General features: G+C 37.0%; 1 protein-coding gene and 1 pseudogene across 1 annotated transcript; one reads left to right on the forward strand and one right to left on the reverse strand.

Moving 5' to 3' along the window:
• The first annotated feature begins 9,805 nt into the window (after positions 1-9,805).
• Positions 9,806-10,552, forward strand: LOC111434292. Its single transcript, XM_023071706.1, has one exon. It carries the CDS (start codon positions 9,874-9,876, stop codon positions 10,546-10,548), a length of 675 nt encoding a protein of 224 aa, XP_022927474.1. The 5' UTR covers positions 9,806-9,873; the 3' UTR covers positions 10,549-10,552.
• A 4,632-nt stretch (positions 10,553-15,184) lies between these two features.
• The window catches only part of LOC111433992, a 21,077-nt pseudogene continuing 16,830 nt past the window's right edge, over positions 15,185-19,431 (reverse strand).

Below are 19,431 nucleotides of genomic sequence, written 5' to 3' on the forward strand. Positions count from 1 at the left end.
TTGACCTAAGTCGAGCTGCCCAATAAAGGGGAGAAAACTCGTTCTGGATTGAGTTGCAGACCGAAAAAAGAAACACAAAATTTGCCTCATTGATAGAGAGAAGCGACCATATGAATCAAGGGAGTCAGACCGCGACCATCAGCGTCAAGGCCTCAATATGCTGACAGGCATTCTGCTAGACATGTGGACATCTACCCTAGAGACAAGGAGAGGGTCAAGAGGTTGGGCTGAGAAACCACTATGCCGCAAATGCGAGAAATAGCATTGGGGCAAATGTTTGGTCGGGTCTAGGGCCTGTTTTAGATGTGGTCATGAGGGCCACATTGCCAAGTCATTGCACTAAGAATCCAATTGAACTGCCTAGAGGTTCAAGAGGAAGTGAGAGAACTATGAAAACTCGCTCACAAGAAAAAGCTTATGCATCTATCAGCAGAGACGCTGGTACATCTGACATCGTGGTGACAGGTACACTGTCTATACTGGGACACTACACATTAACATTGTTTGATTATGGTTCTAAGCATTCTTTTATATCCATGCCATTTGTTAGTCAAACAGGGTTCAAAGTAGAACCCTCATTGCATGTGTTAACGGTTAGTAATTTAGCGGAGTAGATTTAGTCACCGAAAATAGGATAAAAGATAGACAAGTAATAGTAGAGCGTAGACCTGAAAGTAGTGGGTATGACGGACTTTGACATCATATTAGGAATGAATTGGTTAGTCGAGAATTATTTCAATATAGATTGTCACAAGGTGGTAGTATTCTCGCGGCCCCCAAGATAGTGTTGATGATGAAAGTCAAAAGACTAGTCTAACAAAGAGGGTGGGCCATACTTGCTTGTGTAGTGGAGGTAAAAGTGGAAAAGAAGGCTATGGATATGATACCAATAGTAAATGAATTCCCAAACGTCTTGTCAAAGGATTTATTAGGAGTTCCTTCTACTCGAGGCGTAAACTTTGGGATAGGACTCGAACCAGAATCTGGACCCATCTCTAAAGCACTGTACCGCATGGCGCCAACAGAGCTAAAAGAACTTAAAGTACAATTATAAGCTTTACTGGATAAAGGTTTCATCCGTTCTAGCGTATCCTCTTGGGGTGTGTCGGTATTGTTTGTGAAAAAGAAGGATGACTCGATGCTCCTATGTATTAATTATCGGGAGTTAAACAAGAGAACAATAAAGAAAAAGTACCCACTCACTCGCATCGAAGATTTGTTCGACAAACTCTGAGAGACGATGATATTTTCTAAGATAGACCTTCGATCAGTTATCATCAGATTAAGATCAAAGAAGGAGATATACTGAAGACAACCTTTTGAACAAGGTATGGTTACTATAAGTTTGTAGTGATGTCATTTGACCTCACCAACGCCCCAATTGTGTTCATGGAGTTAGAAATTATATGTTGTATGATGAAGTGTGCCTTGTGGCTTGGCACGTGTCATATGCTTGTTATATGTGAAAGGTTATGAAATGATATGTTTACGATATGGTATGTGAATAATATGATATATGATATCATATGCCTAATAATATGTTCGTGATATGATATATGTTATGATGTAATATGATTGACAATACGATACATGTTGTGATATGATATAGGATACAATATGAACATGTATGATACGATACATTGGAAGACACAATATGTTTATGATATGACATATGTTTGAGATAATGAAATATATGATATGATTGACATGAAATACGATACGTTGAAGACACGATATTTTTATGATATGTGCTTGCATCTAACGCCAATAGCAGAGTCACTTATTGAGTATTTCTTAAAACACTCAAGTCATATTCTACTATTATTTTCCAAGTAAAGGCAAGGCTCCTCTGTACGGCTGACGGTGACATCGCAACTTAGAAGATCGTGACACATATATAAGGTAGTTTGCAACTTAAACTTCGTAAATTATAGGTTAGTATAGGTTAGTATGCATTTAAATGTGGAGTATATAGGTTAGTATAGGGCATTTCTACACTATTTTATTTCAATTTTGGTTATCTTATTTAAATACCTTCTAGAGGGACGCACCCACGCTCCACGGCATGCTAGAGCTCCTTCTGACCTCTACGCGTCCTCCGAGCCATCTGCAAGGAAGTAAACAAAAGAAGGAGAAGGACAAAAGAGAGAGGGAAACAAAGATATTTTTCTGGCGAGATCCAAATTGAATAAACCTTAAGCAAAACAATCAAATCTGACGTCAGAACACTCGATTCACTTCATGAAAGAGATTGTTGACCACCATACGTTCACCTATGGTATGCTTCATGTCTGGTCTACCATGTGTCGACCCTTAGCAAAAACAGCCCTTCGGTTTGATCGGCTTAGACAGTTCGGTGCGACTCCTCAACTTATTTGGCTCGGGTACACCTATTTTAGCCCAATTTCCACTGTTCCAACCCTCTTGGACTTATTTTTGGCCTCAATTAAGGTCATTTAGGCCGTTTTAGTGTCGTATTTCACATATGATAGTTGAATTATTATTAATTTGTGAAATACTACCGAATGATGACGAACGGTGTAATAGAAAACGAACCCCGATGGCATTTGAAGCAGCTCTCGAGGAATGGGAGCTAACGTATAGTAATTAGGGAGAACGTTAGCTAAGGCCAACCAAGTGACCTTACTACAGGATAGACTAGAAAAATTGTATGAGCTATGATGTATGATGACTTATGATGACGTATGATGATGTATGTGAATTATATGATGCAATGTATGAGCTGTGACATATAATGTCGTACTTGAATTATGTGATGATGTATGAGCTATGATGTATGTGATGATGTATGAGCTATGATGTATGTGTTGTAAACTGTCATAAGTCCTGTTCTCTAGTACCTATTCTCAAGGTCTTGGTCATTTTTTTTTAGGCTTGTTAGTTTAGCTTACATTTTTAGGTTTAAGAGAAGGCTATATAATGTCATTCTTTCTGCCGTTGAAATCATCAAGTTTTGGGTGTCACATTGTATGTCTTGAGTAACTTTGGTGTTGTGAGTACATTTGTTCCGTTTTCGGCGCACAACAAGTGATATTAGAGCTTTATTGTGGTATTTGGGGGTATTGTAAAAGTTTTGGCCTCATCGACCATTAGACGTACTCACAATCGTGCTTATTCTCTTGAAAATCAATTTTCAAGAATTGTGTTTTTAGTTACATCTAGATTAATTATTGCAAATGACAGAATCATCACGACGTGGATCGAGAGTGTGGAGTTTCAATCTCGAAGTAGAGAAATTTGATGGAACCAATAATTTTGGTGTTTGGCGAGGCGAAATTAGCGATTTGCTGGTCATGCAAGACCTCGATGTTTCTCTCCAAGAGGAGATGCCTGAAGATATGACAGAAGCAGAATGGACGAAATTAAATCGGCAAGTCTATGGAATTATTCGATCCTGTCTTGGCAAGGATCAGAAATATCCATTTATGAAGGTTACCATAACGAAAGAATTATGAGCAAGCTTGAGGCGAAATATATGAAGAAGAGTGTGGAAAATAAAAATGAGTGTGCATATTGTCGACAGAAAGGCCATTGGAAGAAAGATTGTTCGATCCTAAAAGAGAAGGGGTCGAAGTCCAATGTGGTTAGAGATGACGACACTGATACAGATGATGCCTTGACAATCTCCCTATCAGCCAGCCAAACCAGTGAATGGATTCTTGATTCTGGGTGCTCCTATCATATGTGTCCCAACAAAGAGATGTTTTTGGACTTCAAAAAGTTCAATGGTGGAGTTGTTTATATGGGCAATGATAGTACTTGCAAGATGATGGGAATCGGCTCAGTACAAATCAAGATGTTTGATGGGGTTATACAAAAACTCAAAGATGTGAGGTATGTCCCTGACTTGAAGAAAAATTTGATTTCACTTGGCATTTTGGATGCGAGTGGTTATCGCATCATTTTGGAAGGAGGGAATGTGAAAGTAGCTCGTGGAGCTTTGGTGGCAATTACAGGAACTAGAAGAGGTAGCATATACTACCTCAACGAAACCACAATAATTGGGCATGCTGCTGTGGCAAGTTCGAAAGAATAAGACATATCGAAATTATGGCACATGCGACTCGAGCATGTTGGTGAGAAGGCGCTTCAGACATTGGTGAACCAAGGAGTCCTCAAGGGTGCCACAGTGGATAAAATTGATTTCTGTGAACGTTGTATATTTGGTAAACAATAAAATGTGAAGTTTGGTACAGCTATACACCAAACAAAGGACATTTTGGATTATGTTCACATTGATGTATGGGGTCCCACGAAGAATGTCTCATTGGGGGGAAAGAGGTGATTTGTCACCTTTATTGATGACTACTCGAAGAGAGTTTGGATGTATCCCATGAGGCACAAAAACGAGATTCTCCAAACTTTCTTAGAGTGGAAGAAAATGGGAGAGAACCAGACGGACAGGAAAATCAAAAAGTTGAGATCAGACAACGGGGGAGAATATACTTATGATTCATTCCTTAAAGTATGCCGAGATGAAGGGATCGTTCGACACTTCACTGTTCCTGGTAAACCACAACAAAATGGAGTTGCAGAGAGAATGAACCAGACATTAATAGAGAAGGTTCGACGCATATTGTCTCAAGTAGGATTGAGTAAGGCATTTTGTGCTGAGGCTCTCAGTTATGCAGTTCACTTGTTTAATCGTTTACCTGTTTCTAGAAATGGTGGGAGAACTTCGCTTGATGTATGGTCAGGTAGTCCTGTTAGTGATTATGATAAATTGCATGTGTTTGGGTGTCTTGCTTATTATCATGTGACAGACTCAAAGCTGGATCCTAGAGCAAAAAAAAGCCAAGTTTATGGGCTTTAGCAAAGGTGTGAAGGGCTATAGGTTATGGTGTCCAGAAACAGTAAGATTGTTAATAGTCGAGATGTGACATTCGATGAGTCTGAAATGTTTTTGCAGAAAATTGAAAATAATGACGAGGCATTGAAGCAGGTGGAGAAAGTGGTGTTCTCTCCTGATATGGTTGCTCCTATTGAAGAACCTATTGATTAGGTAGATTATAACTTTGATGTCTTAGAATAGAAAGAGCAAAGCCTTGAGGAGCAAAGCCTTGTAAATGAAAGAGTGGAGGAACCTAAGTCTATCGCCAAGAATGGACCACGATGGGTAATTCAAAAACCTACAAGGTTTGATGATACGATAGCATATGCTTTCTCTTTGATTGATGGAGTTCCTAACAGTTACAAAGATGCTATTAAGAGCCCGGATAGCTTACACTGGCAAGAGCCTGTGAATCAGGAGATAGCATCATTGTAGATAAATCAAACTTGGGATTTGGTACAACTTCCAAAAGGTAAGAAGGAAATTGGTTGTAAATGGGTTTTTGCAAAAAAAGAAACTCTTCTGGTATACGTTATAAGGCTCGACTTGTGGCTAAAGGCTACACACAAAAAGAAGGTATTGATTACAATGAAATTTTCTCACTTGTGATAAAACATTCTTCCATTCGAATTTTGTTGGCTTTGGTTGCTCAATTTAATCTTGAGCTTGCACAACTCAATGCAAAAAACTGTTTTTTTGCATGGAGATTTGGAAGAAGAAATATATATGGCGCAACCGATTGGTTTCTGAGTAGTTGGATAGCAGCATTTAGTATGCAGATTGAAGAAATCTTTGTATGGGCTGAAGCAATCCCCTGGCCAATGATATAAAAGATTTGATCATTTCATGGTAGAGCATATGTATACTCATAGTCAATTTGACCATTATGTGTATTATCGGTGTCTCGATGATGGATCGTTTATCTAGTTACTCTTATATGTTGATGATATGTTAATTGCTTCAAAGAGATAGGTGGAGATTGATAAGCTCAAAGATCAACTTTCTAAAACATTTGAAATGAAAGACTTAGGCAATGCAAAGAAAATACTTGGAATGGAGATAGAGCGAGATCGGAAAAAAGGTACAGTCTCGTTGACTCAGTCTCAATATCTACGCAAGGTATTGACAAGATTTAGTTTGATAATTCAACCAAACCCATTAGTACTCCACTTGCTCCTCATTTCAAGCTTAGTGCTTCCATGTGTCCAAGTTCTGACGATGACAAAAGGTATATGGAGAATATTCCTTATACAAATACTGTTGGTGCTTTGATGTATGTTATGCTGTGTACTCGACTTGATCTTTCACATGCAGTAAGCATGGTGAGTCGTTATATGCATAATTCTGGTAAAGAGCATTGGCAGGCTGTCAAATGGATTCTTAGGTACATTCTTGGTACTATTGATGTTGGTATTAAGTTTCAAAAACAAGAAATGTTTAATCTTGACAATCGTGTAGCTGGTTATGTGGATTCTGATTATGCTGGTGATTTGGATAAGCGACGATCTACTACGGGTTATTTATTTACTATGGCTGGTGGACCTGTTTGTTGGCGTTCAACATTGCAGTCTACTGTTACATTGTCTACCACCGAAGCAGAGTATATGGCAGTAACGGAAGCTTTTAAAGAAGCTATTTGGATGCATGGTTTGATCAATGACTTGGGTATTTTGCAGGAACATATAGATGTGTTTTGTGATAGCCAGAGCACTATTTGTTTGTCAAAAAATCAAGTTCATCATGCTCGTACAAAATATATTGATGTCCGTTTTCCACTTTATTCGAGAACTTATTAGCAAAGGGGATATTTGTTTATTAAAAATTGAAACTGCTGATAACTCTGCTAATATGTTGACAAAGGCGATCGCTCGTGAAAAGTTCTGGCATTGTTTGAATTTCATCAACGTCGGAAGGAAGGAGCAGTGTGTTGATGTGGTAGCAACCAAATCAGTTATCAACTTGGAGATCTTATGACAAGTTGGAGATTGTTGCAAACTTTCATAAGTCCTTCTCTCTGGGACCTATTCTCAACGTCTTGCTTATTTTTTTTAGGCTGGTTAGTTTAGCTTATATTTTTAGGTTTAACAGAAGGCTATATAATGTCATTATTTCTGCTGTTGAAATCATCAAGTTTTGGGTGTCACATTATATGTCTTGAGTAACTTTGGTGTTGTGAGTACATTTGTTCCGCTTTCGGCGCACAACAGTATGATGATGTAGGATGACGTACGTGAGAGGATGTTGATGCATGATGTACTTGATGTACTTGATGCATTTGATGGCGTTATGATGACTATGATGTGTATGATACATGACGTTTACCATAATATGATGATGTTTGCCATATTAAGCATGTTGTATGATGATGAATGCCATGTTGCATCATGTTGAGAGATTGACCTAGGACACAACCCTAAGAACATGAATAACGATATTAACATAAGTATCTAATGTGCATTTATTACTAAATGTAATATAGAGATGAGACTAGGGTTGTGTCATAAAGATGTTTTAAGATGAGAACTAGAGAGACCTCATGCATGTTGTGTGTACATAAACATCGAGATACTTCCCCTTTATGGTGATGAGTGAGGACGCTCACAGTATGATGATGACGGTGATCATGTTGAGAATGACATCTAAGGGTTTGCTTACCTCTGGATGTTACTACGGATAGCTAGCTTGACGAAGATGGGTTCGGGGCAGTGCGAACCGCCTGGGGATTCACACTCACACGTATGGATCGTGTGTAGGGAAGTACTACACATCCATAGTTAGTTCGGACTGAAGACCACCCTTAGTATGAGATAGAGATGGTCCCTAGAGCATATTTGCATGTGTTTGCATTCAGCATGACCCCTAGAATGAGGTCACTTACTGAGTATTCTTCAAAATACTCCGGCCGTGTGCCACATCATTTTAGAGGTAAAGGCAAGGCGCCCATGTTTGGATGACGGCAGCATCGCGAGCAGAGACCATAACACATGCATAGGATAGAAGCATATTTAATTTTCTAGACTTAGGTTAGAATAGGTTGTCTTGCACTTCAAATGTTTTAAATTATTTTGTATTTGTTTTATTTGCATTTTTCATTGTTATGTGTTGAACACATAAGACCATGGTAGTGTTTTCAAAGATGTAATTATTTTAAATTCTCGAGATTTTGCTATAAATGATGTTTTTTTTTAAGAGTTATATTCGAGCGATGTTAGTAGCAACTCTAGGTAAGTAGAAATTTAGGGTTGTTACAAGAAGTGTATCGTAGGAGGGAATTCGATACTTACCCCCAAATTCTACCCGAAATTGATTTTCTTCAACAGGACACGTTGTTGGGGTTATTTCTCTTCGTGGTCTTCTATGGAATTACTCCTTGAAGGTGCATAAACCGAATGAGATCATCCTTGCTCAACGAATTTTCATGTAGGCTCGGATTCATATTTTGAGCTCACATTCGCAGTTCTTCAATGACTACCACTATTGGGAGAATTGGTTCTGTGCTCTTTCAACAATCGATTTCTTCATAAAACTTGTGGGTAATCTTGTTTAGAAGTTGTAGGATCAAGTATAGAGGAAAATGGTGGACAATTACTCTTGAATTTAGAAGTAATTCGAGAGTAAGAGACCCAAAATCTAAACGCTTATTACTTGCGATTGGGTGCTCGACTCAACTCGATTGTTGATCCATATGATGCCCCAACTTCAGACTTCATAGGGGAAGCTTAAACCGACGTTGAAACCTCAAGAATCATCGTAACTTGGAGAATGAATTCTGGATTATCCGTAAAAAATATCCTCGTTGATCAACGAGCTATCGACTTCCAATTTGAATTGTAGTCATTGGATGTAGTGAGTTGTGAATCCTCTAGAACCTACTCAAATTTGGTGAAGATCCAACAGTTGGATTTGAAGTTCTGAAGGATTTTCTGATGACGGTACACTATAGCGGATCTGATTTTCTAATCCGTGGTATTTTCGTAATAAGAGTATTTTGGTAATTTGTCATTTTCGAATATTATATTATTATTTTTCTCTTAAAAATCCAAAATTTTTAACATTCATCCTCCTGGTCATTCTTCTTTCTTGAACATCTTGAAATTCCTTCTCAATAAGGAATTGCAAATCTGTAAAGTTTCTTAAAAATTGGAAAAACATTTTTTTTTTTTTTTTTGTCCCTTTCATTTATTCTTTGCAAATTCTTTTTCACATGCCTTGAGTCTCTAAAATGACTTGTTTAGGAGTCTTGTCCTTGCTTATCCCTTACTTTTCTTCGATCTTTTGATGTGAACGACTTAAGTCCTATTGGAATCAATTACCTTTACTTTAGGGTATTACAAAGAATTTATTTTTGAATTTATATTTTGAGGTTTTCTTTGATGTTTAATATTGGATACGAATGAATTATCGAATTTATTATATTTTATTTGGGAATATTTAAATTTTATTACTTGAAATCCAATGTGGAGAGCACGTTGGTAATGCTTGGCTGCTATTGTTGACATTTTTAATACTCTTAACAATTAATGAGTACAAATAATTAACAAAATAAAAATCAATATTTATTTTTGATAGAAATTAAAAAAAAAAAAAAACAAATACTAATACTTAGATTTTGTTTAAATATTTTATATTGACCCCACTTAATTTTTAATTTTTAATTTTTTTTTTAAATTTTCAAATATTTTATTTTAATTTTTGAACAATTGCATAAAATAATTTTATGTCAGGCACTAGATTCGAGATAAATAAAGTTTGATTAAATATCATTGGTCAATGACAAACAATTAAAGAGTTAAATAAAATAGAATATTAAAATTTTTATAAACAAAAATAAAATACAAATTTTTTAAAAGTTAAATTTGCAATAAAATAAATAAATAAATTATATATAATTTTATTATAAATAAATAAACTATTTACAGCAATTAGAAAAATAGATAATAGAAAATAGAAATTAATTAAAAAAAAATTCAAAATCGGCAGAGAAAAACCAGCATTAAATCATTGACCTAACTCTACACGAAATGACCATTTTACCCTCGCCATGTTGTGCCCTCCTCCTTCCTTCATGTGGCCAATTCAATGCCCCTCACATGGCTTTCTGCAAGTGGCATCTCTTCAACCCATCAACCTTCACCGGCGGGCGGCTGTTTCCGGTCAGTATTATCAGAGATTCAGAGGCGATGCGATGTAAATTCATTCGAAACCTCGGTGAAAGCTCGGACGATGATTTCGTGGTGATAAGGAGAATTGAGTTGGAGGAAGCAATTGAGAAGCTCTTGAAGACCATTGGTAGAGTAAATTTTCTTCTCGATTATCATTTCAAGAATCGATTGGCGAAAATCGTCGTATGGGTCGTCGGAATTCTTCTCGATTGCGATGCTGTTCGGGATGCTGATCGCTACTGGGCTTTGGATTCCGGTGGATCTGGTGGTGGAGGTGCAGTCTTCGTCGTCAAGAGAGAGGCCGCCATTCTGGCCGCCGGAGCTGGAAGAGGAGAATCGGGATTTTGGGTGGTGGTGGTCGGGGTTAAAGAAGGCGGCGGTGCGCTTCTTGTCGGGTTCGACGATATCGGAGAGTTTTGGCTTACCACAGCCACCGCAGCCGGCGGTCGGAGAGAAAATGGATATGGAGAACTTCTTGCGATTAGACATAATTTAGGGAGAGAGAGAGAGGAGGGGTTTTGGTGTATGGGTTAGGCTTTTCTAGTAGAGAGTCTTTGATAATGACGGGCTTTACTTAATATTTATTTGATCATTTGAAAGATTTTGGCTTTTCTAGGGCTGATTCATCAGTTGGATTTGGTGCGAGAGCCTATGCTTTAAGAACACAGGCTTCGACCCATAGCTTAAGGTGGATCGAATTCTAATCCTACATACTTTTCGCACAAGCCGACGCAAAATTGAAAAAGAAATCATCAACTTCAACTACCTCTTGCCTCGAATCATAGGTATTATTATTGTAATTATAGATCTCATGTTGGTTAGGTTATGGATTGATTCATGATCATTAACTCAGGGAGAGATTGATAAGTTTCGTGTAAGCTAGTATGATGTGTAGGTACACTTAACTATACCCAACCCTGATCAGAACATTTTTTATACCCAACCCTGATCAGGTTATAAATATTTCAGTTCAAATAACTCTTATTAAATGATAAACTCAATCCAATCAAACTCAATCATAATTTTTTTTTTTGTGCTGGGTTGGTTCGGGTTATTCTATCAATTTATTCCAATTTAATTTAAACTAAAATAAAAAAAATTTCAATTTCAACATATATTTTTAAAAAATCCTCCTTAGTTAACAAAATAATTATTTTAAAGAATTTTAGAAGAATAAATAATAAAAAAAATCATGAAATTAAATAAAAACAAAAACATGTATATAATTTTATTATAGACAAAAAGATATATTTTTTAAAATTTTTTAAAATTAACTGTTCCATTCAAATTAAAGAAATTCATGAATCAATTTGATCTATAAATTTTTTTTATTTATTTGAACTAAGTCTAACCCAAATAAGTTTATAATCCAAATTAAAACCGCACAGAGTTAAGTTGGATTGATCGAATTTTTCAAATTAATCGAGTCTTTTGATCTGAAACATTTTCTTCCATAATTATTAGAAACATACAAGTTCCAAACCTTGATTCCAATGATTATTAGGGTAGGAAATGGTCGGACATCCAATCATTTAGTATTTGAGATTATAGGAAGTGAGCTTTTCAAATGAGACAATTGGCATTATGAAAAATACAATTTAATAAACACAATTGCACTCTCCTTTCAACCCTTTTCTATTCTACAAATGATTAAAAAATAGTAATCTAAAAAGATTGGGATGTTAATTAAATTATGATGGAACTTAGGACTCTTCCTATATGATTTTCCCATTTTTTAAACATATCATCACACCGCCCCTTTACTCAATGATTAATAATGACTCGAGAATTAAAAATCACATATCATGTTCTCGACTTGTCTCCTTTGTGAATATCTTTATTTGCAATTGCCTCGCTCCTTGCTGTGGATTTCTCCATTGCTAGTCTTTGTTTTCTCGACCTTTGATAGTTGTGCCAAAATTCAATGTGTGGTAAGCTCAAATTTTCGTTCAAAATTGTCCATTTCATTTCTAATTTGTATGGACTAGGTTTTATTCGTTTTGCCTAGGTATGAGAATTCAATGTTGTCATGCATTCATTGTTGTTCTAGGTATGTCATCATGGCAGAGTAGTCGTCGCACATCGTTTGCCACTATCAATAATGCTTATAGTCAAGAGTGGTGATGAGCAACATTGTTGTAGAAGAATGCGTGTGTTCTAGGGTTGTGCGTAGGATCACATATGTGTTGCACTGAAAGTTGGATCAATCCATCGAGTTGGTTCAATCAAATAAGTTCGATTCAATTCATTTAGACTAGTTCAGTATGGTCTGGTTCACTCAGATTGGTTCATTCTTGTTTAGTTGGATCGATTAGGATCAACCACTTCAATTTGGTTTGAATATCAGTATGCTTCAAACTTTTCTTGCTTGAACGAGATTTTAAGAGAGAGTAGGCTAATCACAGACTCTTGGAACTAAGGCAAGTGACTTTATTATTGTGATAATTGTGAGTACTTGTAAATGTTATTTTGAAATATTTATGAGACCTTTTTTATGTATAGAAATTTGTGATAATTACTTATTTGTGTGCATGAAAATTATATTGAGCTACGTTAAATAAACCTCGTAACAGTTACTCATCTGTGTATGAAAATTAGATTAGAGTTGTGTGATATAATCTCGTGGCAATTACTCATTTTTGTGCCTCGGATTTGATATGCTACTTTGATAATTTTAACTTATGACAATTACTCAATAAGACTTGAATTCTAACCAGGATTAACTTTCCAATTTTCGTTAACACTTCCAATGGACAGAAGTTTATTAATGGCCATAGAAGCCAAATTTGAAGATGGAATAAAAGCTCAAAATTCTTAGAAAAATTCTAATAACTAAAAAAAAAAGAAGAAAGAAGAAGGAAATAGTGAAAATTAGAAAAAGTACTCTCAAAGGGGCAAAATGGTCATTTTAACCCCTTTCCTAACGAGGGGTATGTAAGAGCGCTAACCTAATTAATAATGAAGGAGAAAAGAAAAAAAAAATGAAAAAGGAGAGAGTCGTGAAGTTAGGGTTTGAGAGAGATATAAAGGAGAAAAAAATAAAAATTGCTCGAACCTACTCGATAGAGTCTGAATTGGCCGAAGGTTCTTCTCATGAAGAAATATTTTGGGCACTTGAATCACTTAAACAAATTAATAATCGATGAAGAGCAATAAGGTTTCAATTTTTAGGAATTAGGTTCTGAAAATTTGATAGATTGTTCTTGGAAAGATTTCAGACAACTTCTACGAGGGAAGCTAAATGTTAATTAGTTCGAAAGTTGAAGTTCCGATGAACGTCAAGAATGGTAAGTTTTACAGTTTTGAGTCTTCTTTGGATGAGTTTTTGCTATGTATAATTAACTGATTAATGCAAAATTAATTTTGATGGAAGGATGGATTAAACTCCACAACTTTAGTGAAAGAACCCGTTGAGGGAGGTGACATGCATTACGTCAGTAGAGGTTGAGTTGATAACCCACTAACGATGTGTTTCAGAGTTTTGTCATCGCAGATTAGTAGGGTATTGATAGGATTACTTCCCAACCTCATGATAACGGTTAGAACCCGTTAATTGATTCAATCTTTGTCAATGAACTTGAAAAAAAAAAGGTAATTTATATATAAAGTCGTCAAAATATTAAAATTTAGGATAACAAAATGTTTTTTCATTTACAATAGGAGTACATAGAAATAGCTACAGAGTCCCAAAAAGTACTTGTTTCGAGTAGCATCCTTGGTTTAGAAGAGATGAATTTGTTATAGACTTTAGAGGAGAGGTTCAAGCTTAGTAGCAGCATGTAGTTATCAAGATTATATGACTGTGACCTGAGCCGTCCTCAACATTAGACAAGCATGTTCACAAAGTCAAGGTCGGGAACCCTCATGGTTGGCTAGTGAAGGACAATACTAATGGGTCAAGCTATGACCCACTCTTTCATCATCTAAAGAAAGGAGTGACTAGGTGCTGCGATGATAAGAACCTACACTCGTTTAGGTGATCTAGATCATGAAGAGTTGAACTCAAATTCCAAATGCACGATTTCATATGAAATGCTTGTGAAACAAGCTCAGATAGAAGAGAGCCTCTAGATAACACGATTTAAGAACAACCTCGGTGGTGGTAGTATTCATGACTAGCCAGTAGACAAGACTAACAGAAGACATAGTATGTCACACGGGATCCAAGAGATGGTCGGGGCCATTAGGTACTAAATCCAGATTTAAATTATGATTTGAAACTTGGGTATAGAACGTTACACCTATCTGTAGAGGAAGTATAAAAAAACTTAAGAAAAAGCTAGCCACCACACTTGAGCTTACAGAGAGTTCTCTAGGATCCAGTACAAGAACCAAAGAGGTTGATGTGTTTGGATGAGCCAGTGACGAGATATCATTGCTACAGGAATCTCGACTAGGCCAACCTTGAGATATTATGAGAACTAGCTTAGGTAAACACCAAAAAGACTCATGAAATGATTAGCTACTCCCAACTAGGCTCTACAAAATTTAGCTAAGTAATAGTGCTCTAGCAAGCAAGTGACAGGGTGTCACGCTATGAGAACCCGAGTTGGTCACATGAGAAGGAACTATGAGGCTATCCTTGGTAATAGAATAAGGACCACAAGGGTCATGTCAAGGTCATGTTACATTCAAATAAGGATCAGAGAGAAGAACATGCCAAAAGTTTCATTCGGGAGCTATAAGAGAATTAAGAGATTACCGTTATGTCCTTCGACCTAACTATTGTCTTGTCGAGTTTAAAGAACTAACAAATCAAGTGTTCGTAGGACTTTCTTGATATGATCATTATTGTCATCATTGATGGTATATCAGCGTTTCAAGGTGGAGGTGGATCACAAAGATCACCTAAGAAAGATATTGACAATATCAAGTGTGTGCCAGCTAACGCCAAGCCCTCGAAGTGTACCTAGAGAATTGTAAAAGGAACTCCAATCAAACTGGAGAATTGGAATGATCAGGTCGATTTTGTGATTGTCTAGATGGATGACTTTAATGTCGTGTTAGGTATGGATTTTCTACTAAAATACAAAGTAATTTCCATGTCTCTAGCTAAATGCTCAGTAATTGCAGGATCCAACCCTACTATTGTTCAGACTACTAATACTCGACAACTTAAATGGATGAAGATGATGTCAACACCACAATTGAGACAAGAACCAAAGCGAAAAATTAAATTACATTATTAGAATTCATATTCTTATAATAATGTTAAACACGAGAAATATGCAACAAACAAAAGTTGAAATAGTTCAATTGAGACACAAACCATAAAAATAAAACTAGAAACATAATCCATGATCAAGTTTAGAAAAGAACCCGAAGTCTGAAACAAGTAGTTCTTCGTTTCAACTTTATTATTGGTAGGAACAAAGACCTTGGTTTGCTGAAGTGAAGCCTCCATCAACAATTAAGTTATGTCCACTCACAAATTTCGATGCATCACTTGCTAAATACAAAGCAGCTTCAGCTATATCTTCGGCCCTTAAAATATCTCCACATTTGAAATGCGAATAAACATTAGGAAACTCATCGCCATCTTCAAGCTTAAATAGATCCCTAGTCATCTGCGAGGGCACTACATGGGGCGACACGCAATTAACCCTCATCCCATATCATCCTAAATCAACCGTTGCATTTTTCATCAATCCCAACAAGCCATGCTTTGAGCTCGTGTACGCATACGGCCCAATCCCACCGATGATCGAGCAACCACTTGCCATTATGATTATGCTGCCTTGATGAGCTGGAATCATCGCCCTTGTTGCATGTTTGGTGCCCAAAAACGCTCCAAGTAAGTTGACATTGAGTACCTTTTGAAGGTCTGATAATTCGTTTTTAAGAATGTTGAATTTGAGAGTTCCAGAAATGCCTGCATTGTTCAACATGATGTCTAACTTGCCATACTTGGAAATGGCTGTGTTAACCGTATTTTTGATGTCTTTCTCTTTCGTTACGTCGCAGTGGATGAATGAAGATGACGTAGAACATTGATGGCGGGAAAGAGAGTGACCGACATCGTCTAGGATGTCTGCAAGCACCACTTTGGCTCCATGCTTAAAGAAGAGTTTTGCTGTGGACTCCCCAATTCCTCTGGCGGCGCCTGTGATTACATCCACTTTGCCTTCTAGCCTAGTAGTGCACCAAATAGTGAAGTGGTCGTAGATATTTAAGTGACCAATTAAAATTAAGCATATTAAGAGTTTTTTTTTTTTTTTTTTTAACAAATATTAAAATTAAAATTCTAACTTTTATTAGAATTTTTATGCTTTGTCCACGCTTAGAATTGGAATCTAGATTTGATATCCAACGACCTTAAAATTCTCTTGCATACAAACACTACCATGTTATCAAGAGTGATGACTACCATCTCCACAAATCATCGTGGATTCATTTAACATGATTTGTTATCATTTCCATAGAAAAATTTTATGGAGGTCACACAATATAGAATCGGTATAAGAAAACTACGCTGAAGGATTCGAACATTGAGATGTGGTCTTGGTTCATTTGAATATTCATCTCTAGAAAAAGAAAGTGCACTTTGTTAATATAAGTAGTAACTTCAATTTTTTTAAATCTTTTTCAACCATTATAACCTCATGATCACTCTCATTCAGATCTGGTCTTGGTTCATTCATGTATCCATCTTTCACTCGAGCATATTATAATAGTCAAATGGAAAAAGAATTTTCGATCAGTTGCCTTGGCTCGCCTTGCCTCGTTTTTACCCTTTTGAATCGTTTCAGAACCATTTCTAGTACAAGTAGTGCCGGAAAAGTTCATTATAACCACCATCTTAACCAATTTAAATTTTTTCAGTATTATTCAAAATTAATCTTGGAATAGTTAAATGATAATGGCTCTGTGATTACGCTCTAAGCCTAATTTTTTGAATGGATGAAACATCATAGGTGAAATTGGACGACATGAAGTTGAATCTAGGAACAAATCAAGCTAAAGAGTACCAGGTTGAGTTTGACAATTGGAACACCTACGAGGTAGGTTGGATGCAGTTGTTTGATGCATGAATAACACATCACTTATGGTTTTATTTACATGTTATTATTTAAGTAATAATATCGAAATGAATTATGTGATGCATGTAATTCCTTTTATGTTTGATAATGATCGTTATGCTGATGAGACTATGTTTATGCCTAGAGAGATACCATGATATATCATGTATGATAAGCATGAATGAAATATCATGAATATGGATGTACGTCTCCTAAGGAATTTACGTCTTGATAAGCATGAAAGTATTTGTGTATCATCTTATTGATCATGATTTTAATGTGGGACTTCGTGGATATTGTATGTCATATGATCATGAATTACTTCTCTAACTTGTTTTTTACGGATGCATACACCATGACATTTATTAGTGTTCCTTTCCTTTTTGTTAGTTATCGGCTGCACGAGAGTGCACTAGCTTATAGTCAAGCCGATGGTGTATGTTAACAAACCCATCTAATGGGTTTATGTGCTTGTGCATGAATCGTGTATATAGAATCACTATGCATCTATCAAGAATAGAAAGTAGAGCCTAATGAACAATCATAAAAAGTTAGGTCCGGCCACTCTGATACATATTGTATATAAATGCATTTTCTCAACTCTAATAGGAAGTCACTTACTAAATTGTTTTTAACACTCATCATATATTTTTTTTCGGTAAAGGAAAAGAGTTGATGCACAGTTGACGGTGTTTCTGAGGAGGCCATGCAAATGTTTCAATGTTTGAATACTTCAGTAATATTTTTAACTTTGAATTTATGTTCGGAGATATTTGATCTTAGTTGCAAGTGTACGAATATTTAAGTAAAGAATGTTAGAGCCTAGTATACAAATGGTCGTGCCGACATTATTCCAAGGAAAATAACTAAATATTAGGGCCTCAGGTATAACCAGTCAAGGGTTGGTGTGTTCCTTTAGGTGTTGAGGCCTCAAGTATAAATGGTTGGGGTGATACGCCAATATTGAATAAAGAGAAGCATTGATACCCCAAGTATAAATGGTTATGGGTCGATATAATGAACCTTGAAGCAAGCATTGAGGTCTTTGGTATAAGTGTTCAAGGGCCAATATGTTGCTCACTAATTGATTTCTTGGTATAAATGGTCAAGGGTCAAGTGTTGATATTTGTATAGAAACATTAGTCAAGGGTCAATGTATTTTAAAAGAGTAAGTCTTGAATATGGAAACACGATTGATAAGAACTTGAAAAGAGGTTGAAAAGATATGTTAGGACTCGAGTAATGTTTGAAAAATAATACTTGTTAGAGATTGAGTGAGTAGATTGTTAAAATATCATCGTTAGCCCAACAGGGTCAAACCCAATAATTGTACGTCTATTGTCTATATACTTTAGTAAAATAATTTAGATATTTTATGTAACGACCCTAAATTTCCACATATCCAGAGTCGCCACTCACGTCTCATGCTCATCTCTAATGCAGAATAAAATCTAAGCATGCTCATTATTAATAGCGGAAAAATTTAAAACTTCAGAATACATNCTAATTCGAACCCCGCTTGTACAACAAAAGGCATGGAAATAAAGGAATGCGTGGAACCAGAATCAAAAAAGCGAAATGACCTAAAATGGACAGTGTACCTGTCACCACGGCGTCGGACCTCCCAGTGTCCCTGCTGGTTGACGCGTAGGCCCTAGCTTGAGCTCGCGGTGGTGCTGGTTGATCCGTTTGCTCTACTACTCTGGGCAGGTTTGCTTGTGCTGCGGCATTTCCGGCCGTACAGTTCACGGCGATGTGCCCCTCTTGGCCACACCTATAACACGCTCGGCTGCCAGCCATGCACCTCCCACCGTGTAGTCTTCCACAGATAGTGCACCCTTCCTCTCTCCTCCCTCTGGCCCCATCCTGATTCCTGGGGTTCCTGTCAGTACGTCGGGGAGGGCGTCGCTCATCCCATCTAGGAGCGGGTCTGTTATTGGAACGGTGCCTATGTGCTGGTGGTGGACGGTCAGAGCCTCCTGATTCATGAGGACGCTTCTGCCCAATTATAACTCGCTCTTCACGCCGTTTCTCATCCTTTGGTTTCTCTAAAGCCTTGGCAGTTCTCAAGGCTTCCTCATAGGTCTTTGGGTTGAACGCCTCCAACATGCGGCGGATTCTTGGTACCAAACCCAATACAAATTTCTCTGTCATCTTTTCCTCAGTGTCCACCATGGACGGTGCGAATCTCTTGAGTCTATTGAACTCTCGGTTGTACCTCTCCACTGTGAGTCCGCCCTGTACCAGGTGGGCGAACTCCTGCTGCTTTTTAAGTCGCTCTGACTTAGGATAATATTCTTTAAGGAAGGCCTCCTTAAATCGTTCCCAGTTCATTGGTCCCCCTTCTGGGTTAAGAAGGGTCTTGTTATCTCTCCACCATATCTCTGCGTCCTTCTGT

Source organism: Cucurbita moschata, unplaced genomic scaffold (genome assembly GCF_002738365.1).
Source record: "Cucurbita moschata cultivar Rifu unplaced genomic scaffold, Cmos_1.0 Cmo_Scf00044, whole genome shotgun sequence".
Taxonomy (NCBI): domain Eukaryota; kingdom Viridiplantae; phylum Streptophyta; class Magnoliopsida; order Cucurbitales; family Cucurbitaceae; genus Cucurbita; species Cucurbita moschata.